Raw genomic sequence first — 24,092 nt, 5'->3', positions numbered from 1 at the left:
GTACAAGAAAAAATTTAAGGACTCTACTACCAAGTTTAGATGAAATGTGGTAGCTTGGCAACTTCTCATGACAAAGCACCAGTGGTTCATTCCCTAGGGATGCTGTGTTATAAATTACAGTTCATGAACCTACAGGTCTTCTTCACTGTAGGTGAGTGAAAATGCAATTTTGTAGCATCTGGTAACTGGAAATATGGATAAGCTAGCATATACATGTTATCCAGTTGTTATATTAATTATATTTTACTTCAATTAGCTTTTCTCTTTATGTTAAAACAAGATCATCAGCAACAGGATTTAATTAACTTTTATAGGTCTATTCCAACAAATTATGTATCCTATTTTTAATGCTTTTCTAAGAGCAGAAGAATTTGGGATTGAATTACAGCTAAAAATATAGAAAACTGTAGAAAAATGTTATGGGAAAAAATGACCACTTTTATAGCTCAGTTTTGAAGAATATAAACAGGCATGATAATATAAACACTGAATACTGATTAAAACAAATTCTAAGATAGCTCTATCAGGAAAATAGGAGGATGGAAAGTATACATGTACGCCAGGGTAGTGAGTGGGGAAATGTAAAATATCTAAAATGGAAAGAATAGAAGTCGCAATATAAACATGATATTAAAAGACACAGAGGTAAATTTCAAAAGTATCTACTAAAAGAGACAAGAGAGATTGCCTCCATGGAAGGAGAAATTGGGAGCCATGTTGGGGAGAGACCAGGGAGTAGGTTTTTCTTAACTAACTGTAGAACTAATTGAATGTTTAAACTATATTTTTATAATCCTGATAAAGTTAAAACTTGAATGAACATTATTAGTGTTCTCCTAGGAATTTACAGTCCAGTGAAAAAGGACAGTAAGTAGCTGTGAGAACTCTATAGCATCTGTGCAAAGAGAAGGATGAGCACATGTCATGATCCTTTTGCCTTTCTGCAGACACTGTCTTGAAGTAGCAGTCACTTAGGTATTAAGTTTGAAGAAGTATATTGGGAAAATATTCCTAAGTAATTAACACAGATGAAAAGCAAGATGTCAGAGTCAGAGGAAGCACTGCTGGAGATAATTCATTTAGCCATTTTTTAAGGTTTTTGCTTTATTTCAATAGATGGAATCAATTCTCTCTTTAAAGAATATAATTATATGATATAAATAATTTCGAGAGGTTCTCAACGAAGGCAAGCTAAACTTTACTTTGTGTAATAATTATAAGCTGGAGTCACAAAGGCTTTTTACAACCAGTATCAGTACACAATTTGTTCTAGGTTCAAATCTATTCTCTAAGGTATAATCTATTTTATACTTTATTGAAAAATCCATGTCTTCAACCCTCAAACATTGTTTCATTCCTGATTTTATAGTCTAGAGTACTAAAAAAGTACTTTTTTCCTACATGAGCTCTTGAATCTGAATACAATGCAAATATAATATTTAAATGGCAATCAATCTTTACTTGGCCCTATCTAGAGCAACATGATCTAAGCTTGTTGGAGTTAAGAACTGATTCTTTTTGTTCATCCTGGGACAAGGAAGAATATAGTTGAAATCTAAAGTAACCTACCCATCTTTAGCTAGCTATCAGTTTCTATTTCTACTAGCAGACATTAAACAGAGGTGCTCATGGGGGAAAAAAGTTTTCTCTTTTCAAGTTTTTTCCTTATTTTCTCCATTTGAAAATGCCACTTAATGAGAAAATAGCCATCCATAATTATGATATCTGAACTAAGAGAATCTGAGGGGCAAAATAGTAGTTGACTATATAGATGAAAAAAATTTTTACTTTTTATAATGTCAGGTTTGTAAAGACAAAAACTTACTAGTTTTAATACCATGAAGGTATTTTTGAGGGAGGAGTTTGGCTAAGATTCCACTTCTATCATGAAGGTTCCTCTCTAGGATGCTCATTTCATTGAATATGAAATGGAAATGCAAACAGGGAAGTAAACATTCATTCATTTACTTACTACTGCCTCTTTGTTTTAAGAGCAGAAAATTTGCCCTGGCTTCTGTGACCCAAATTCCCTTTCCTATTTCTGAAGTAAAGCATTTCCTGCAGTGATGCTGACTGTCCTCAAATATTAGGCTTGAGGCTCTTTAAGTCAACAGGAGATTAGATTTCAGTGAAAAGGGAACAGATGTAGATTTGGGTTACTTACATACTTACTTCAGGATTCTGTACTGCAAAAGCCCTTTAACACAATACTTTCATCATAGTAACAGCCAATTCCAACTGCACAGTAATCCTTGTTTTATTCCTCAAGTCTGAGCCAAGTTATATTGTGACTCATTCATCTTCACTCTAAATCATTACACCCTTTGTTAAAAAAAAGGCAGTCAACTAGTGACAAAAAGGTAGTGAACTGGCAAACAGGCTTGTACACTGGTATTTAAACTACTGAAGAGTATTAGCTTTAACTCTAAGTAATTTTCCTGGTGATGGCGCCCCATAAGTACTGGTATCTCACACTGGTATTGCCAGCAAATTGAGTAATGGACCCCAGGTGTCTTTTTGTTTTTTAAGATTTATTTATTTATGCATACAAGAGCTGGGGTACAGGCCAGCGATGCAGGGGGTGAGTGGATTCACCAGAGAAAGAGTGGGGAGCAGAACAGGCAGACTGACTGAAACACACTGCTGAGTGTAGCAGAGGGCGAGACAGGAGAGATCTGTTTCGCCATGTGGGTTGCTCCCTGGCCAGCCAGGGATCAAACTTGTGCTGCAGAGGCTGCGGATTGTTTCATAGTGTGGTGCTTAACCCCTTGTGCCACCGGGGAGGCCCCTGGGACCTCTGGTGTCTTAACTGGAAAGTTAACAGTTGATATTTTTCTTTAATTATTTCAAATATATTTTATAATGTCATTCAGACTATTCTATCATTTCAAATTCAAGAAGGAGAATACCAATCCTCTTTGCTGTGTCTTCTGACTGTTCTTTACAGCACATCTTTCCCTATCTCCCTTTTTTTGGGTTAAATTATGAATTTACTTTCAGTGGATTTTCTTTTCAGTCGGGAGTCCTAATGTTCCTCAAATTTAGAACTGTTGCATAAAAGCTGCTCTGCATTTGTTTCTACATCTGGTTCCCAGTCCTGCACCAATTTTACATTAATCTATTGGTTTGGCAATAAATCTGGCACCTACAAAGGCTAGTATAAATTTAGACTATATAGCCAAATATGGTACATATATTGGGTGTTGGATTTCTCACCAAGAATCCTGGTGAGGGCCTCCCTGTTGGTGCAGGGGTTAACATCTCAGAACTATCAAGCTATCACCAGCCTCTGTGGCATGAGTTTGAGCCCCAGCCAGGAAGCTAACCCACATAGCACAGCAGACTTCTCCTGTCTCGCCTGCTACTGCAGTGTATTTCAGTAGATCTGCCTGTCTCTGGTGAATCCTCTCAACCCCTGCACCTCTGGCCTACATCCCAGGTTTTATGTGCATAAATAAAATGAATCTTTAAAAAAAAAAAAAAACAAAAAGAATCCTGGTCAGAGATAAAACTTTCTCATCAATTGCCTGAGATAGTGAAGATGCTTTTCTAGGGAGCTGCCCTTCCTAGGTCTCAGCTTTATTCAGGGATTATTTCTAGCTTCCCATTTCAGGTTTGGCCCAAGGTCATTTATGTTTAATGAAAGCATTAAAATATCCAACTTCTAGAGCTTGTATCTATATTAATATGCCTCTAGGGCTGCTACAGCTTTAGCTTGCAAACTTACTACTCTGACTTCATGTTGCCTGAACCCCAGAAGGCTTAATTTCAAAGAGAAATTAGAAACATATAAAAAGTAAATGAAGGGCCTCCCTGGTGGCGCAAGGGGTTAAGCACCACACTATGAAGCAATCTGAAGCCTCTGCAGCATGAGTTCAATCCCCGGCTGGCCAGGGAGAAATCCACAAGGCAGGCAGACCCCTCCTGTCTCACTCACTGCTCCCCTCGGCAGCAGTATATTTTGGCCAATCTTCCTGTTCTGTTCCCCACTCTGTCTCTGATGGATTCTCTCACTGCCCCTCATCTCTGGCCTGTACCCAGCTCTTGTATGCATAAATAAATAAATCTTTAAAAAAAAAAAATAAAAAGTAAATGAAACTCTAAGCTACTACCTTAAGTATCCTAAAAAATATTGTATTTTAAAGAGCCTCTTATAGACTTGATAAAATTATTCTTAGTTTTTCTAAGATGCTGCTACACTTATCATAGATAAGTATTAATAGGGGTATTTAAAACCAGATATCCTAACTATTTATAATTGTGTTCAAAGATAACATCAACTAAATCTCTACTGAAATTTATCTTTATATAAATGACAAATTCATGATGAAAGTCTTTGGAAAATAGTTTGTAAAAAAAGGTCTTTAAAAGTTTCTAAATATTGAGTAAAATGATAATTTTCTATGCTTCCACGTGACTTGTTTTTTTCCTTAAATAAAAAATAAAAGTCCTTCACAGAGCTATTTTCAAAGTCTACTCCATGACCAAATCCAGTATTAGGAAGAGAGAGGGTTATTTTACATATAAATGAAATAAAAATCGCCAAGATACCCACTTGTAGTCTGACTGAAATAAACCCTAACCTGCAAGTTATTCAGAGGTTCCATCTTCATGACAGGGCCCAAGGTATTGAGAGGCAGGGAGACATCAATGCTCTGGTTTGGCATCAGTGGGGTATGGATGGCCAAAGGAGTGCTGGGGATGACACCAAAGCTAGGAGAGAGGATGAAGAAATACCGGATGTTAATCAGGAACCAGGATTTAGCCACATTTTGGCCAAATTCTAATTTGCTTTAACAATGGTTATAAGATAATTTCTTCTCTATTAGATGGATTTGAGAAAGGAGAAAACATTCCTAAGCATGAATGCTTTGACTAGTGCTCTGATTCTGAACGTTTCTAATGTTTATCATGCGACTAGAGGGACAGATTTAACCCGTATCTTTTTTTAATAGATTTTCCTTTAGCTCACCAATTTCTTCTGCAGATAAATTTCAAGGAAAAAAGAGAGGGAATGAGGAGGAATGCACAGTTTAAAAGAGATGTAAGATATTCATCAAACAACTGTAATACATGGGGACCTTAATAGGACCCTGTTCAGACAAAACAAACTGTACAAAATCATCAGACAATTGCGAAAATGCACTGATTGGATGTTTAATGACATTAAGATAATTTTATTATATTGAACAAGTTTCTGGTTTATTTTTTTAAATTTTTTTTAAGATTTATTTATTTATTTATTTATACAAGAACTGGGGTACAGGCCAGATTCGCGGGAGGGTGAGAGGATTCACCAGAGACACAGCGGGGAACAGAACAGGCAGACTGACAAAACACACTACTGAGGGGAGCAGCGAGTGAGACAGGAGAGGTCTGCCACACCATGTGGGACCCTTGCCAGCCAGCCAGGATTGAACTGGCGCTGCAGAGGCTGTGGACAGCTTCACAGAGTGGCGCTCAACCACCTGCACCACCAGGGAAGGCCCAGTTTCTGGTTTAATAGGGTCATGGTTATGGGTAAAAAAATCATGATATATGTTGTAATATTATAGATTAAAAAATTTAGAAAAATTGTTTGTATGTATATGTACATTTATATACATATCAAAGAAGGGTCATAATTTTCCAAAGAAGAAAATCTAACCCCCGGAACAATGCGAATATTTCAACATATAAGCCCTGAAAACTTTCCTGAAATAAAAAACTTCAGTGTACATTGTGAAACGGCACTTCTTAGTCTAAGAAACCATGACCAAGAATGGTACATGGGAATATCGGGGAATATCCTAAATAAAATCACTGGACTTCAAAGCTTCGGGCAGCCGGACATCCCACTTGTATGGGGGAGAATCAGGCTGGCAGCTGACTTTTTCACAAGAACATTTAGTGATGAAAGATACTGGAGTAAAATGCTTAAAGCATTTGAGTCAATAATCGCCAACTATAAAGGTCACAGTTTTGATCATGTAAGAATTCAAGGATTGTTGTTCAAATAAGTCCTTTTTGAGGAACCTACTAAAAGACACCCCAAAAAAATGACAGTGGAAACTTAAATAAAAGGACTGCAGTAAGCACAAATTCAAGACAAAACAAAGATAGTAATAAAGTAAAATGAAGAAATAACACACTTTAGAAAAATGAGAGGAAAGGGAACAAGTGCGTAGTAAATAGAGTAATTTCCCAGACTCATGTGTCATAGCTGGAGACCAAGAACAAATCAAGAATTTGAAGGTTAAACAAACTAAAATTTAGAGTACAAAAGTAAATCTTAAGAAAGTACTTTTGGCAATAAAATGGGGAGGGGAGAAAATACAGTAGGAAATCAACAGACTCTCTATAGAAAATAGGGTCTGAGGGAATTTTATAAAGGAGTAAGTATAATTATCAGAATAAAATATAAACATTTCTAAGTATCATGCTACTTAAAACAAAAAAAGACAAAAAAGAAATGAAAGTGTGAAAGTAGACTATGCAGACTGCCTTTATTATAACAGATTATAACCCAATAGCATTTGGCCAGTAAAGTGATTAGTTCCCCTCAGAGTGGCTGGGGATATATAACTGTTTTTGCCAGAAACACAGACTTTCTATTCTCTAACGTGATTTCTACTGCCATTGGCAAGTTTTATTAAATTCGCTTTAGAAATCCAATTACTATTTTGTTAGAAGCAAGTGTGAAAATCTTGTACTTTTATGACCATGCAGATATACTACTTTCCATATTTTACATCAAAGTACATTTGTATCCCCCATGTCCTACCCTCCCACCCCTCAAATGTTAAGTTTGGACACACATTTGTTTGGTTCATTATTTCAATACTTAGAAATGACTGCCACACACATGCTGAACAATTTATTTGTTGAATAAGTGGATTTCAATTGAAAGCTTTTAGAAAAACTGCTTTACTGTTTTAGTAAAAATATTCTAGTCCTAGAACTCTTTAAGAAGGCAATAAATAAGTTTTGGTTTCCTCATTTTACATGAATGAGTTTCAAAAAAAATTCCCTAGGGCCTTCATAGTTGAAGCTGGCACCTGAATAGACATGCAGGCGCCAGGGTTCACTTTACATTCAGAATCTGTCAACATGAGTTTTTACGCATTGTTAAATGGGATATTCTCTTGTTGGACACAGATACAACGTTGTTTCAGAATCAAGATTTCTTACCTATTCTTGTTAAACTGAATTGCGAAGTCTGTCATGTGCTGCAGAGCTTTGTTGGTGAAGTTCATTTCCATATATATGTGTCCTTGGCGGTGAGTAAATGTTCCTGAAATCTCCAAGCCTTTAGCCTTTACTGCAGGCAGCCAGACCTGAAACACAGTATAAAGTCCAATGAAACCAGACAGGATTTATCTCGATGCTATTTGTTTTTGAATAAAGAAAGATGAAATGAATATTTCACTTCCTTAGGCAATTATGGAGATTTTTATACCATAAATATCAAGTCAGATGCAAAAGGGCTTAGGATAATGTCATAGTTTCTGAACTTTAAGATCATTCTCAATTATTTAAAAACCAACCAACCAAGCAACTAACCACAGGAAAAAAAAAAAACAGTCTATAGGTAACCCTGACTTCTCCTCCACTTGTGTTCTATTTTGTCATTTTATTGCTTTTGAGTATAACTATCAAACTCACATATATATTGAGGAAGAGAGAAACTCTAATGTCTATAATGTAGTTTTTTCTTAGTAGACTGGTATAGCCTTAAAGGAATATAACTGAATCTACTAGTAAAAATAGTATGTTTATAATCTTTGATGATTTTTAAAAAATTTCTTTTTATACCTGCCTACTATTCTACTGGGTAGTTATGTCACAGTTTATTCAATCAGTCCTCTATGAAATGGCATTGCTTTGTTTTCAATCTTTAGCTTGTGTGCCTCAATGATTAACCTTTACACATGCCATTTCATATCTTTGTCAATGTAGTTTTGAAATGAGTGGTGCTACAGGGATAAAGGACAAAATGATGTATGTAATCTTGCTAAATTTTACCATTCCCAAGTAGGGAATGTACCATTTTATATTCTCATCAGGAATGTGTGAGAGATCCTCTTTCCTAATAAATATACTGTTAACATTCTGGATTTTTTAGAACTGATAAAACAACTAGAGGCATCTCAGTGTAGTCTTTAGTTTGTATTTTTGTATTTTGAGTGAAGTTAAGCATTTTTGCAGATGTTTGAAGGCTGCTATCATTTCTTATTCTATCAACTGCTCATTTCCTCTGCTGGTATTCTACATTGTGTTATTGTGGTTTTGAAGTATTTTAGGAGCTCTTCATGTATCAGGTGTATCAGCCCTCTGAGATATGTGCCATTTGTCCTTTTACTTTCTTTGGTGTTTTGTTTCTTTTTAAATAATTTTTCTTGAGCTGTTTTGATAAGCAATACATTTTACTTCTAGTCAGATTTATCAATAATTTTTATTGCTTTTGAATTCTAAGAGATGGTTAGATTAGGTTTCCTCGTTCCTAGAAATTAGAGTTGTTATTTATGTTTCTTCCAATACATGTTATAGGCACATTTTTTACATTTGGGTCTTAAAATTTACTCTGATTGTGATGTGTGATGGAATTTAAACATTTTTTTTTTCTCATTACCAAAACCAGTACTAGTTACTACTACCATAACTAATAGCCTCTGCTGTAGTTTCTTGAAATAGTAAAAACTAATATATTGCTTAAATAATCTGAATGCCTATTCTCTCTAAATATAATTCATGTATTACCTATCCTTGGTTCTAGAATTTGTGATACTCCAGGTTAAAAAAAAAAAAATCTGGGGCCTCCCCGGTGGCGCAGTGGTTGAGCGCTGGGTTGCGAAGCTGCCCACAACCTCTACAGTGCCGGTTCGATCCCCGGCTGCTCCCCGGCCACCGGAGGAGGGTCCTGCATGGCGCGCAGACCTCTCCTGCCGCCCGCTGCTACCCTCAGCAGTGTACTTCGGTCCCTCTGCCTGTTCTGCTCCCCGCTCTGGCTTTGGTGAGTTCTCTCACCCTCCCGCGCTTCTGACTATACCCAGTGCTTGTATTAATAAATAAATAAATATTTCATAAATATATTAAAAAAAAATCTGGAAATTTGTGTACTATTCTGACCACTTAAGACAGAATACTAAAGAGCCTGTAACATAATACCAAAGAACCAAAGGGTGGTAAAATAACCTGGGATCTCAACCACACTGAAGAAAAAAATGAGAAAGGAAGAAAGGAAATGAACTCAAAGACAAGATACTATCTTTCATCTATGAGAGGGTCAAAAATTCAAAAAGTCTATACAAATAGAAGAAGAATTAAGTTATCTGAAACTCATATTCTGGTGTTAGGAATGTAATCTGATGTCATCATTCGGAGGGAGGATAACACTGATAATGTTAATTTAAAAATGTTTAATGATAAAACAAATTGCATTTTTATCCTATAAATACCTTGTAAAAATATGTTAGCATATATACACACACAAGTGTTGTTTACTGTACCTCATAACAACAAGAAAATATTGGGGGGTGGGGGAGGAGGATCAAAAGAGTAAGCAAAATGTCTACTAACAGGAGAATGGCTAAATAAGTTGTGGATATGGCCATTTTTCAAAAAAACGTGGTAGACAACTCACACCTGTGAGGATGGCCCATATCAAAAAGGACGGAGAAGTAAATTTTGGCAAGGATGTGGATTCACAGTATTGGTATGAATGCAGACTAGTCCAGCCCCTACGGGAATCAGTATGGTGGTTTCTTAAAATATTAAAAATAGATATACCATATGATTCTGCAATTCCACTCTTAGACATCTACCCATAGTAAGCAAAAATTTGAAGGGATATATGTACTCCAATGTTTACTGTAGCACTATTTATAATAGCCAAGTTATGGCAACAACCTAAGTGCTCAAAGACAGACAAGTGGATTAGGAATTTGTGGTGTTGTAAGTGGTCAAAAGAGCACACAAATTTCCTGGCATAGTTCAGTAGTATATTTAATTTTTAAATTAACATTAGCACACACACAGTGGAATACTGTTCAGCTATAAAAAAGGCAGATTTGCCATTTGCAACAGCATGGCTAGAAGTGGAGGGGATAATGCTAAAGGAAATAAATCAGAAGCGGAAAGACAAAGTACTGGCTGCTTTTGCTTATATGTGGAACACAGAGAAACAAAAGAAAGGGTGAGACAAAACCAAACCAATGACAAACTCTAGCAATATGACTGTAGAACAGAGTTTACCTGAGTGGGAGGGATAAAGGGCAGAGCAAAGTTGGGAGGGGGTGCAATGGACTAAGGTGGAGGACTGTGGATCCCTTGGTGATGGATATGACATGGAAATATACCCTAAAGAGTGTGATCCTATATCTCTATATACGATGTTACAAACCAATGTGGCCTCCAAAAAAATTATAGAAAAGAACTAAAAAAGTCTGATAGAGAAAAAACAAGATGGAAAACAGTATATTCACTGACATAGCATTTTTAAAGGATACATATATATGAGTATATGCATGATCTTTTCTGAAAGTTAATAGTAGGGATAGAGGAAGACTTACTTTTTCATCTTGTATTTCTATTTAAATTTATAATTTGCATGTATTACTTTAATGCTAGTAAAAAAGTACATTAAATTTTTTGATCAATAATTTAAAGTCTGTGGGGGCTTGGTAATAAATATATATATTATAATACATATAATATAGATAAATAATACCCAATATAGCATCCAATAATATCCAACATAATAATCTTACAGAAAAGCTACTGAGTTGTGCCAAAACATCACGGCTAAGTTTTAAATCTAATTTTTTGTTACCCTATACAACAGCTTTGCATACAAAGTCGCGACAACTAGTCTACCTCTGTCATAGGGATCCCCCCCAACAAGGAGTCAGGCATAAAATTCAGGAAGTAACCAAGTATGATGTCCTTCAAAAAGCAAGATTATAAGCCTAGACTATCCTGAATAGCACTATTCTCTACTCATTTACAATGAGTTTCTCCTTTCAGATTTCAATTTGAGCATGACATCAAACAAGGCTGAGACTAGTATACCAATCACGCAAACCTAAATCAGAACTCTATCAGAATTACACTAGACTGACTGTAGTGTTGATAAAATTAGACAATATTTCTAAACATGAGAATACAACTCAAAATATTTAGTATTTTCACTTTTAAGTCTAATTACAAAAATGGTTAAGGGGGATGCTATGGCGCTTCCTATAGCTAAATTTGACGTCACCTTTTATCTTCTTCTTAAGTTCTCCAAATAAGGGCCCAACTTGGATTTATTATCAGTGGAAGTAACAGGAATGATAGAGGCTAAGTAATTTGGGTCCACAAAAAAGTGTTGCTTTACTTACAGCCTTAGGAGCCACATATCCACCAGGTGCCATGCCTATCCCTGTGGAGAGTTCAAATAGGTCATTCAGACCACTACTGACGACAGCAGGAGTAGGTGAAGGAGCAAATGTTGCAGGCACTGATGATGGGATGAAGGACTGTCCCACCTGTGGGGGAGAAAGGAGGAGGAGGGGAAATCAGGGAGAAGAGATTAATAGTCCTCAAAATGCTGCCATATATTTTAATAGTATTGATAAATCAATAAGAACACACCATAATTACAATAGCCACTGAAGGTGCATTAGTATATTCTTTGTCCTTTCAATTGTCATTGCTATTTTTCAACATTAATAAGATACACATTCTTTAGAAGTTCTATCAAGAGAATAAACAATAGGATCAGGAAAACAGTGATCCAATTTTTTTCTGTTTGTTTCCAATTTTAGCTTCCATGATTCTGTGCAAAAGGCCTACAGGTATCCTAATGAAGGGGGAGTTTTGTTTTTGTAGAAAGAAGGAAGTTCCATTTCCATTTGGGTCCAGGCAAGTCTTACTCTCCTACTTAGGCATAAATATCTAGTAGGTAACTCTCCTGGGGGAGATGGACATTCATAACCCACCCCCCCGCCAACTAACTCACTTACAAGGAGAGTCTCAATCTAAGTTCAACTGACTCTCTCAAGTTCTTTCTACATGATACCAGAGAAAGAGCATTCTCTAGTCAAGATGGGAGGTTCCATTTCCTTTACCTCTATAATGTCAGGAAGACAAAGATCTCTGTAGACACCAGAGCACCAGTCCCTAAAGATGTCCCTACACCACATGTGGTGTTTATGACCCCAAAGATTCTAAGTAACCCTATGCTACTTTCTATACTTCATATACTGCAATAGAGGTTTTGGTGTACAGTGTTAGATAGCAGCAGTGGATGGTCTGAGAATGTGTGCGCAGGGAAGGCATCAAATGGGGCAGCCCATCCCATGATGAAAAAAATGGATGGCACTTACTGCCGGACTTCCTCCAATGCCCCCGCCAAGGTCACTGCCAAGCTGAAAGAGAGAAAGGAGAGAGAGGAGAGAGAGGTAGAGTTCATTTAACTAAGTACTAGATGCCCATATAGAATCTATAAATTGCTCTATGAAGTTGTTGGGAATACATGCCATTCAAATTGTCTCCCAAAGCCTAAAGAAATTCTAGATTGCAAAGAAATATCCTAGGGGTACTGAGCAGCAACAGTGATGGTGTGTGGGAGTTTTGAGAAAATTTGGAAAGAAGATGGAGCTGGGACATCTCAGGGATGTTTCAGATCCAATCTTTTCTGTATAAAACCTATACAGGCTTTGAAGCACTTGCGTAGTCCAAGAAACTCTATCTCCAAGCAGTCATGCTTTTTTTTTTTTAATGTAAAAAGAAACTTGGGGGAGGGGTCCGGGGAGGGAAAGCAGAGAAAAACTACCATGTGCTTCCTGCTGCCCCACTGAGGTAAGATCGAACTAGTACTGCATTAACAATTTCAAACTTTAAAAATTTTAAGTGGAATAAAATGATTTTTAGAGTTTAGAACTTTCTTAAGAAAGAAAACATCTGAGATAGGAGGCTATCCTATCTGGGGAAGAAGTAGAAAGGCATGCAATGCTTCAAATTTCTTATTGTCTGTATTACTAAGAAGTGCTGTTATTTATTCAGTGCAGATCATTTTAAATGGTGCTAACTATTGGGGAATTAGACTAACTCAGCTGTGTGAATTACTAACTTACTTAGGAAAATAATTCACATAATCTTAATCTGGCCTTTTTTTCTTAAGGGCTCATATATTTCACTCTGAAGTCAATTTTCCATAATAAAAGCATTCAAGAAGAACTTAGGATGAAAACAGCTGGTATGAAGAAACATAAAATGCACATACACACAACCAATGGTGCTGTATATATAGCAAAAACCACCTGTGTTGTTTTGTTTTGTTTGTTATAGTTCTATATTTGCTTCCCCCCTAATTCTCACTGAGTATCTAAAATTCCCTTTTGAATCACCAAGTGCCTTCCACAAAACAGTTTCCTTTACCATCTAGTCAGATCTTTGTGCTGTAATTGTATCAAAACTGTTTTGGCCTTAGGGTTTGGGTAAGATGTTTTATTTATCTTCTGAATGAACAAACACATAAAACAGATATAAAAACAGGTTGATAAAATTTAAAAAATAATCTATATTGAAAAATTGTGAGTGAAACCTATGCTTAAATTCTGTTTCCACTATAACAAAAAGTAACCCTGGTAGGTGCTTCACAACCGGCATTAATAAGCATGCTCTGCACTACAACAGAGCACTCCAAATTGCAGAGTGAACATTTCCAACCCTCTCTCCCTCCTGGTTGGACATGGATGAAAATCACATTGGTAAACAAACAAAAAATGCAATTACAACCAAAAATTTAAATAATTGGAAATGATGAAAGCAAATTAAAAAATATTACACAACTGTTTTCTTCCTGATTCTAGAATAGCACACATCTGCAGCATGACACCTGAAAAGCATAAAATTCCTTTTTATTGAAACTTTTATGTAATAATATAAACTAGATATAAGACATGATGGGGAATGCAAAAATATGAGGCAATAGGGGGAATACACAGATGAATAAGAGCTAGGCTTTGCGAACTAGTATGAGAAATGAAACATGAACATAAAACCACACAGAATATACTAGAGCAGAGAGGGAAAGTTCTGAAGGAAAAAGCCTCCTTTTAAAAGATAATAAAAAGAAGATTCAAAGGGGTGGTGTGTGAGATTAAAAAAAGCAAAATGGGGAAAGAATTATTTCTCAAATAGCATAAACAAAGGCTAAAGGAAACATCAAGAAGAATGAGTCTAATTCAACTGGGTAACAGGATAGATATGTATTTTTTAAAAAAGTCAATAAAGAAAATAAGATTGCAAAGGCAGGCTGACTATGGGGGGCATCTTTAGTTCTAATTTCTCTTTCATAAAAACCTAGAGGTTTTGGGCCTCCCCAGTGGCGCAGCAGTTGAGTGCTGGGTTGCGAAGCCGCCCACAGCCTCTGCAGCACCGGGTCGATCCCCAGTGGCTGGACGAGGGTCCCACATGGCACGCAGACCTTTCCTGCCGCCCGCTGTTCCCCTCAGCGGTGTTCTTTGGTACTTCTGCCTGTTCTGCTCCCTGCTCGGGCTCTAGTGAATTCTCTCACCCTCCTGTGCTTCTGACTGTACCCAGTGCTTGAATAAATAAATAAATCTTTAAAAAAAAAAAAAAAAACCTAGAGGTTTCTTATACTAAGCACAAACTTTCTAAGAGTAATTACTTTAAATTGTGTTCCATACCTACACAATGCAATCAACCATCTATGTGTATAGTTTGTGTGTGCGGGGTGTTACCTTAAAAAATACTGATGCCTGATCTCACCCCCAGAGATAGTGATTTAGTTGTTCTGGGGTACAGCCTGAGCATCAGAATTTTAAAAAATTCCTCAAGTGATTCTAATGTACAGACAAGGTTGAAAACCACTGCCTTTGAAAACTAACTAGTATTTGGAATCATACAAGATTCATCTATTCAGAAGTGATTTTGGAGCTAATGCATGAATAAAAAGGAAGCTAGAACGTAAGTAGAAAGAAAAACCCTTTCCAAGGTAGGGAAGGATGCAAAACGTCTCATCTGTCTTGATGTTTTGATCTGTTTTTATGGCTTCTTGATGGTCTTATCTCTTCTCTGCTCAACCATTTTCCTCCCTATGACCAGGTTTACAATCCAAGCTTGAAAGAGATGAATTCTTTATGGATCTGGTTGGCAGTCAATGATAAGAAAGAAAAAACACACCAGGAGATAAACAGCAATTTTATCAAATATGTTAAAGTGAAAAAAAGGCACTGAGAAAAGGCACTCACTGGTAGTGTTATTTCCCGAGAAAATAAACCCATTTATAGCACTCATTCTCTTAGATTTCATTCATTCATTATCTTTGAGTATTAAATAAACATTAACTTAGCTATAAAAGATCAGATTGTGCTCCCCACCACCCACGATACTTTGTCAATTTTATTCAAAATTACAGATCAAATTGAAGGACAATTCTGATAACTCCTTTGTTTATGCTCAGTATATCACATGCGACTCAGAGTCAAGAACTATTCTCTTGGAAATAGGATCCAAAGGGAGTTAGAGACACATTGCCAGAAATATAAAGGGTCATCTAACTGTGCTATGTCCTGAGCACAAAGGGAAAAGACAATCTCATATATGCTTTCTAACCAGCAAAATTATTTAGACTTTATTCAGTACCTTTCTTCTTGACTGAAAAAGATTCTAAGAAAGATCAGCATCTTCCCTCTGAAAATATGACAAAGGTAATAGCACAGTGATGGGCATGAGTGACTAACAGGAAAATGTCATCAAGGGAGTTAATTACCAAGTGAGTGTCCTCACCTATCTACAGTGACAAACCAAGGAAGAAAAAAAAGCAAGTTAGAAAGCTGAACAAAAGCTAGGAAAGTTGTCATATTAACAGAACTAGCCACTAATCATTTCAATTCAGTTTCTGGTATTATCTGAAGCCTGACAAGATACATCTTATTAGGTAATACTATGAGCTCATACATATCAGATAGGATACAAAATCAGTCTAAAGGACTTATAAAAAAATCAGTGATGCTAGGAATCTACCCAAGGACACAAAAACATTAATTCAAAAGGATACCTGCACCCCTATGTTTACTGCAGCACTACTTACAATAGGCAAGACATGGGAACAACCCAAATGCCCCAAAATAGATGACTGGATCAAAAAGATGTGGTATAGATACACAATGGAATACTATTCAACAATCAAAAAAGATAAAGTAATGCCATTTGCAGCAACATGGATGGAGCTAGAAGGGATTATGCTCAGTGAAATAAGCCAGAAGGAAAAGTATCAGATGGTTTCACTTACAGGGAGAATGTAGGGAAACCAAATAAGGGACCAAGAAAAAGAAATAATTATAATAAAAAACCAAAATTAACAGGCAACTATTAGTCAGAGACACACTGCAGGGGGTGGGGGAGAGAAAGGGATCAAAACAGGGGAAGGAATCTGTTCTTACACAAGGGACTATGGTGATTGGTGCACAGGTGAATTGGTGATGGGAATTTTGCGGGGACTATGCCTGAAAGGAGAAAGAGTGCATTGTACAAAAGGGAAGAATCATGTAAAATACATCTAAAAAGGAAAAAAGAAAAAAATCAGTGATATATTTTATCTGTGTGAGCTAGTAATAAAAAGAGATAGGTGAAATAGTAGTAAGAATGGTTTTAACATCAATTTTAGGAGTCTAGATACTGTGTTTTAAGTGTCTCTTGGAATTGTCTGCTTTCCATCATCTCCAGTATTGCCTTACTTGGTTGTCCTGTTGTCCTGTTCTTAATGAAGGAAATAATGTCAACTATAGGCAAACTAAATGAGCAAATACTGGAAAGCAAAGTAAGGAGAGGTGCAAATTTCATGAAAAGAGTATTCCAAATGCCAAAAACTGATAGAATTTTATGAAGGTCTGTGGTGATACTGAAATCCAAATTTTCGTCTAATGGTATAGGTTCTCAGCCCCCCAATCTACACCACAGTAGCTGCATCCATTAAGTGGCACTGATTAATACTAACACTTGGTCACTGTCAAAGACTGGCCACTTTACCGTGACTGAAATAGTGCTGAAAGGGACTCAGTTCATGTTCAACTACATTATGTCACTGTAATGTTAATCCAGTAACTGGCTGGGAAACAGTGATTTCAAGGTGACTTATGAAAACTTAGTGGCTAAAGGAATTTCAATGTGGTTACACGTGCTCTACATAGAGCTCTATGTCAAAGAGATGTCAAAAGGAAATAGTCTCATTCAACGGCAATTCAGTAGCAGAAATAGAGATCGCAAGACTTAAGTCCTATAAAAGAACAAGTCTGTCTGACTCCAAGAAAGAACAAAAATATTTTATAATATCAACTGAGCCATTTAGCAGACCAAAAAAAAAAAATCACAATGACTGATCTAGGTTAGCCCCTTTGAGGTACATCTGACCAGTCCAAAATCTAAAACTGTGGAGAAAAGTGCTGAGAATCTGAAGACATTCTCTAAATTAGAGGGGTAGATCTTAAACTCAGACATTTTTTGTTTCTGTCTAGAGTTATTTTCTCTTTTATTTGATGCTTTTTAGAGTTGATTTAATTGAAGGAAGACTAAGGAATGCTTGAGGTCACAGAGCTTATAATAAGCTCCACTATCCAGGGATCAAAACAGAATGTAAAATGAAAAAATAGTATGCAATGATTCCCATCACAAACAAAAAAAATTTACACCAAAATCCTATGATGTCAAAAACACCATGTGTTTCTTCTACTAGGGTTTTAGATTATACAAGGTACTCACCATCTCCTAGGTTATATTTTCAGTTATTGGGCTACAGTTAATTTGATCTTTTTTAAAAAGATTTATTTATTTATGCATACAAGAGCTGGGGTACAGGCCAGAGATGCGGGGGGTGAGAGGATTCACCAGAGATAGAGCGGGGAACAGAACAGGCAGACTGACTGAAATACACTGCTGAGGGGAGCAGCGGGCAAGTCAGGAGCGGTCTGCTTCGCCATATGGGTTTCTCTCTGTCCAGCCAGAGATCAAACTCGTGCTGCATAGGCTGCGGATTGCTTCATAGTTGGTGCTTACCTTGTGCCACCAGGGAGGCACTAATTTGATCGTAAAAAAGCTATTCAGAAAAGCATTATAAAATATAAATAATCAAATTGGTGAAAAGAATCTGTAACAATAAACTTGATGTGAAACAGTGTAAATGAACTGAGATCATAAAAAGTCATCAGCTAACTCCTTAGCTTGGTGGAATAAGGCTTATTATCAGCAGAAAAGTCAGGGGCTGTCATAAATTACTTCCTGGGATGGAAGGAACAGAAGGAACAGACTGTGATTTTCAAAAAATCCTTAGAATAGACAACACCAGTTTCTTGTCAAAGGAAACTTTATGCTGAAAATAAAAATCCACAGGAGAAGCTCTGCTTACAGCATTTGGTGTTTACTGTATTTACCATTTAACTATGTATTTGTCATCTGTCTCTCCCTAACTCAAATGTAAGCTTGTAAGGACTCATCACATCTGTATTTCTAGTACATAAAATAGAGTCTGGAATAGAATAAGCACTCAAATATTTACTGAATGAATCAGTGTTCTACTAAGCAGAGCTACTGACAATATTATTTCTTAAGAGTACTGATTTTGAAATGAAGTATTTTATTGGAGAAAATTACTATAAAATGGACAGAAGACCAACGAAACCGTTTTATCAACTGGTCTAGAGCACCGTATCTGCACTGACATTGCCATCGAAAAAGCCAACTGATGAAGCAATTGGAGGGGGAAAGGGACCTCAATCCCTCCCCAAGGCCAAAACCTTTTCTAAAGAAAATAAATTGTCTGAACAGTGTTGATAGCTGGTTTCAAAAGAAAAATGCATTATTAATTTGCCCTGAAAATACCAGTACTTTGTATCAGAGTTCACTGCCAAATAGATAGGAAGACGTGATTTCTGCTCTAACTTAAAATATGGTAAGATGAACCACCTTCTTCCTTTTGCATCAAGACAGATGTACAAACTTACCCAGTTGCTCTTCATAAATGAATATGCTTCTACAGTCCTTTGTAAGACTTTCATATACCTGCTGGTGGCATGCTAGCCAACACTCACACACACAGGGCACCTAGGAAATAGTACAGCAGGGAGAGGACTAGGACAAACAAACCTTGTGTTTTATCACATGTTCAATAAACATCTGAATGTTTATCCTATGCCAGGCTCTAGTCCGTGTACCGGGAATATAGCTGTGACAAGTTCTTACAAGCTTACATTCTAGCTGGGGGGAGACAGAAAATGTGTGTGTGTGTTTTGAGTCTGTGTTTACATCACTTACCATCAAGTAAGACTAATACTACGAGAAAATGAGCCAACTTTATTCTTAGCCTCAAATGCCCCCTGCACTTTGCTGTGTACTCCAGAGATTGTGTACTCCAACTTGAGAAGAAATAAAAGACTGGACTCTACTCTTGAAAATGACAATAACAAACAAACAAAATGGAGGAGTCGTCATAGTATAGGGGAAAGAGTTTAAATTGTTTTTTATTTTTTTAAAGATTCATCCATTTATGCATACAAGAGCTGGGGTACAGGCCAGAGGCGTGGTGGGTGAGAGGATTCACCAGAGACAGAATGGGGAACAGAACAGGCAGACTGACCAAAGTATACTGCTGAGGGGAGCAGCGGGTGAGTCAGGAGAAGTCGGCTGTGCCATGTGGGCTGCTCCCTGGCTGGCCAGGAATTGAACTCGTGCTGCAGTGGCTGCGGACAGCCTCATAGGTTGCTTCCCAACCCTTGCACCACCAGGGAGGCCCAAAAGAGTATGTTTTGAGTTTTGTTTTTTTTTAAACAAATTCTGGGTTCAAATCTGAACTCTGAGAATTACTTATCATGTCAATCAGTTTTCTGTAAAATGGGACCCAATTTCCTTGCAGTTATATTAGATATTACTGTTGCTTTAGCACAGGGATTGGCATGGAAAATGGCATTCAGTAATTGGTAATTATTTCAAAAACTGCCTGAGGCCAGCTTTGACTATATTTGTGCACTGACAAAAAGACAGTGGTTACTGAAACCCTACTTTAGAGTTTACCAGGCAAAATTGGACGATACAAAGATCTCTCTACAATACCATCAGCTCCAAAACATAAATCACTGCAAATCTTTTCTAGAGGAAGAAACATGAGGATGCAAAACGAGTATGTACAATGATTTCCTGTGGGCTAAAAAACTGCAAAGATGACTGCTAAAATATTTCACAACTTAAAATATCAGAAAGGTAAAAAACCTGTAAGAAACAGAGTGGGAGGTTTTGAAAAACACACACCAAAATCAGGAAAAGGCAATTTCTCCTCTATTTCATTCCATTCTAACTGGGCATATTGAAAGCACATTTCTCTAGTAGGAAACCTTTGTCAGCAGGACTGGGCACTATGGATAATGCTTCCTTTCCATTTTTGATGCACAATAGAATCATTTATCTAAACAAAATAAGGCACAGCACTGTAGAGGACAAAAGGCCATAATTTGGCTTGGGCCTCTGTTGACAGCCCCAAAGTAAAAAACAACAGATAATCAAGATACAATCATTACTTTAGTGATCCTCACAGATGTCAGATCCATTAGCATACAGTGTATCTTTAGAACATGTGTTGCATAAGTTATGAACATGGGCATCAGGTCATCTTTCACACTATACCAACCAGAAGGATCTGCACTGTGAGAAAAGTCAGACCACCCCAAATGAGCAGTTTCTTAGATTCAGTACCAGAAGCATCAAATGATACATATATGGTCTCTAAAACAAAGGAAAAAAAGATAAAAACCAAATCCACATGTAAATAGTATATAATATTATGTTCTATACATAGATCAACCATGTAAGTTCCATTACCTGAATTCATTCCATATCGAGGTGACAGTTAAGTTTGCAACAAGGGAAGGAGTAAACTACAGCAAAAGAGAATATGCTAAAGGGCAAACAAAAAGGATGGGATTTTCCAGTAGGGAGACTGAGAAGAGTATGCTTAAAAAAAAAAAAAAAAAGAGTATGCAGGAAATCCATTTTGAGCTTAAAGTATGCCAATTTTGAACTCTGAAGTTCTACCTAAATCAATGATTCCAAAGGTGTTTTTTTTTAAATTTAAAAAAAAAAAAAAAAAGCATACAAGAAATCACCTGGGAGGCTGAGTAAGTAAGTGTGCATGTGTATTTTCTTTACATCACAGCAGTATCTCCACCTCATTCTCCTTTGGCTTAAGCACAGCTGGCATGAGCCACTCTTACGGCATGGAAGAAGGCTGGAGCCTTCACATACGTTCTGGCAAATAATAGTCATGAATAAATAGTTAAGTATTTTCTGAATGGGAAGTCTAGAAAAAGACATAATTCACTAAATTTTAAAATTTCACATTATGGTAATAAAAGAGTAAACAAGAACGAATGGGAGGATCACCAGGATATATAAATGAAGAGCAAGAATATTTTCTAGTAGATATCACAGTTTGAAGGAAGAATAGAAAATTAATAGACAACCTAAAATACAAAATAATTTTCAGTCTTCAATTATGGGAAAGTGGACAAGGGTAAAAAAAAGACACTGGCGAAGGTACACTATAGTGAAGACACCTGAAAGAGGGGGATCCTGCCCTTCCAAAATACCAAGAATAATGTAAATCAATATTACTTCAACTAAAAGTAAAACAACAACAACAACAAAAAAAAAAACCCAAAAAACCCTGGGATTGAGCAACTAAATCTAAATTGGTCAAATTCAACTCCTGGAGGCAACTTCTGAGAGGTGGGATCACCTAATAGCAAATCACAATAGGAAAATACTCTGGGGGGAATGAACAAAGGTAAAGTCAGAGAAACTGTCTTTGTAGAAGGTGCCAAAGAAGTTCACCAGAATATAGTTCTTCTGTGGAAATTACTGTCTTGGCTTTGAGGTCATTTTTTAACATGTCTATCTAACTCTATTTTGAATTTCACTTAGCTCAATGCTTTTAACCTTGGCTGCAAAGTAAGAATAACTGGTGATTGTTTTAAAAATACCAACGTCTAGGTTAGTAGCTGTCATGCTTCATTATAACGGCACACCACTGACCTCTATGGGTAAAGCTCTGCTAGACACCAAAGATAAAAGCAGCAACAATCTAGGAGCCTTGTTTGTTGATAGCCTTTCTGAAATGAACTCTGGGGTAACTCAACCCTGGCCAAATTATGTTTTATTTATTTTTAAATAACTTTTTAAAAAGATTTATTTATTTATGCTTAGAAGAACTGGGGTAGAGGCCAGAGGTGCGGGGGGGTGAGAGGATACACCAAAGACAGAGTGGGGAGCAGAATAGGTGGATCTACCAAAATAAACTGCTAAGGGGAGCAGTGAGTAACAGAAGAGGTCTGCTGCACCATGTGGGTTAGCTCCCTTGCGGTGATAGCATGCTAGCAGTGATAGCATGCTAGCACTGAGACTTAACCCCTGTGCCACCAGGGAGGCCCTGGCCATAAATTGGGATCTGGATCAAATTCTACAAACCCCAGCAACACTATTCTTCCTAGAGGACAAAAGAACCTTCAACAAAATAATTTTAAGAGTTTCTTGCCTTCTATCAATTACTTTGGAGCAGAGAAGGATCCTTCTTTCCAGCAGTATGTTTACTACAAAAGTCAAGAGAAAAAGATATCTGGTTTTACCAATAACTATAGTCCAAACATCAAACTGGTGCTGCTTCACAATGATCAGATATTTTATGTCTTACTACATAAAATGTGGACAAAGGTCTGGGAGCTTGTTAAAAATGCAAATTTCTAGGTCTCACCCCCGAACAATGAAATCAGAATCTGTCTTATACAAGATCTCTAGGACATTTAATGTATAATATAGTTTGAGAAGCACTGCTTCAAAGGATGCATTCATTTAACAAATGAACTATATATACAGAGTAAAAAAGAACTGAGGATTGTTTTCCTCTTGAGATAATATACATAAAAACAAACAAACAAAAAAAGCATTTTAAAAAGTGGCACAGTTTACTGCTGCCTTAGAAACTCATCTTCCACACAGCCAGGTCTTCCTCTGATATTCTCCTAAAAGGAATTTTGGTTCTCTGAGTTAATATATATTTAGTCACTCATATACAGATTCAAATCCAATAGATGGGTTTTTACTCCTCATTTTAACTTCTGGGATATGTCTATATCCCAGAGTAAATTGAAGAAAACTGCATATGAAACACTTTCTGGGCCTACAACACCAAGCATACCATTATATATATTTTTTAAAGATTTATTTATTTATACAAGCACTGGGTGCAGTCAGAAGCACGGGAGGGTGAGAGGATTCACCAGAGCCAGAGCGGGAAGCAGAACAGGCAGAAGGACCGAAGTACACTGCTGAGGAGAGCAGCGGGCGGCAGGAGAGATCTGCGCGCCATGTGGTACCCTCACCCAGTGGCTGGGGATTGAACCAGTGTTGCAGAGGCTGCGGCAGCTTTGGAGGCCAGCGCTCAACCGTTGCGCCACCAGGGGAGGCCCCCAAGCATACCATTTTTAATCTCAAACTCAGAAAAAACCTAAAATTTAGAGTTACAAAGAAACATTACTGGGCCTACATAACAAAAGTTGTGTATTATTTAGAAATCCAACTGAAAAGCAACCCCCAAAAGAACTTCCTGCCACCCCCAAAAGAACTTCCTTTACAAAGAAAGGAAAGAACTACTACAAACTGGAAAGGTTCTAACAGCTTTTCTGTCTGAAGAAATACTTGCAGAAATTCTAACAGATGAGAGATAGTCAAATAAAATAAGGAAAAAACTCATTGGTGGTAGGGAACAACAAAACCAAATGGAAATAATGTATCTTTTTTTCTTCCATGTTAAAGTGAGTGAAGAAACAAAAACATAGCATCCTGGCCCAGGCTACATCAAATCATAGAACCTCTTTCTCCCGTCAATCCTCTAAACTTAATTTCTTTGTCATTCTTAGGTTCATTGAGTCCACCATGTCATAAACCAACAGAGCAGGTAATAAGGTTGTTCAGGCATTAACTTTAGGAGGATATAATGTTTAACTTATGGTTGATATATTAACAGCAGGAAGAGCTATTGTAATGTTTCTAAGGGGATTTCTGGG

The 24,092-nt window shown here is 36.9% G+C and overlaps 1 protein-coding gene across 4 annotated transcripts in view; it reads right to left on the bottom strand.

Moving 5' to 3' along the window:
• Nucleotides 1–24,092, bottom strand: part of AP2B1 (adaptor related protein complex 2 subunit beta 1) — a 102,656-nt gene that overhangs the window by 27,048 nt on the left and 51,516 nt on the right. For 3 of the 4 annotated variants that reach the window (XM_037494107.2, XM_037494108.2, XM_037494109.2), the window contains 4 exons: nucleotides 12,348–12,389; nucleotides 11,361–11,507; nucleotides 7,171–7,316; nucleotides 4,584–4,713 (listed from right to left, as the gene is read on the bottom strand). In XM_037494107.2, coding sequence (XP_037350004.1) covers nucleotides 4,584–4,713; nucleotides 7,171–7,316; nucleotides 11,361–11,507; nucleotides 12,348–12,389 — 465 coding nt within the window. The remainder of the gene's footprint in view (nucleotides 1–4,583; nucleotides 4,714–7,170; nucleotides 7,317–11,360; nucleotides 11,508–12,347; nucleotides 12,390–24,092) is intronic. The other variant, XM_037494110.2, reaches the window with a different exon arrangement.

Source organism: Talpa occidentalis, unplaced genomic scaffold (assembly GCF_014898055.3).
Source record: "Talpa occidentalis isolate TD23 unplaced genomic scaffold, MPIMG_talOcc4v2.1 talOcc4.7, whole genome shotgun sequence".
NCBI classification, from domain to species: domain Eukaryota; kingdom Metazoa; phylum Chordata; class Mammalia; order Eulipotyphla; family Talpidae; genus Talpa; species Talpa occidentalis.
This window is presented reverse-complemented; position numbering and strand designations above follow the sequence as displayed.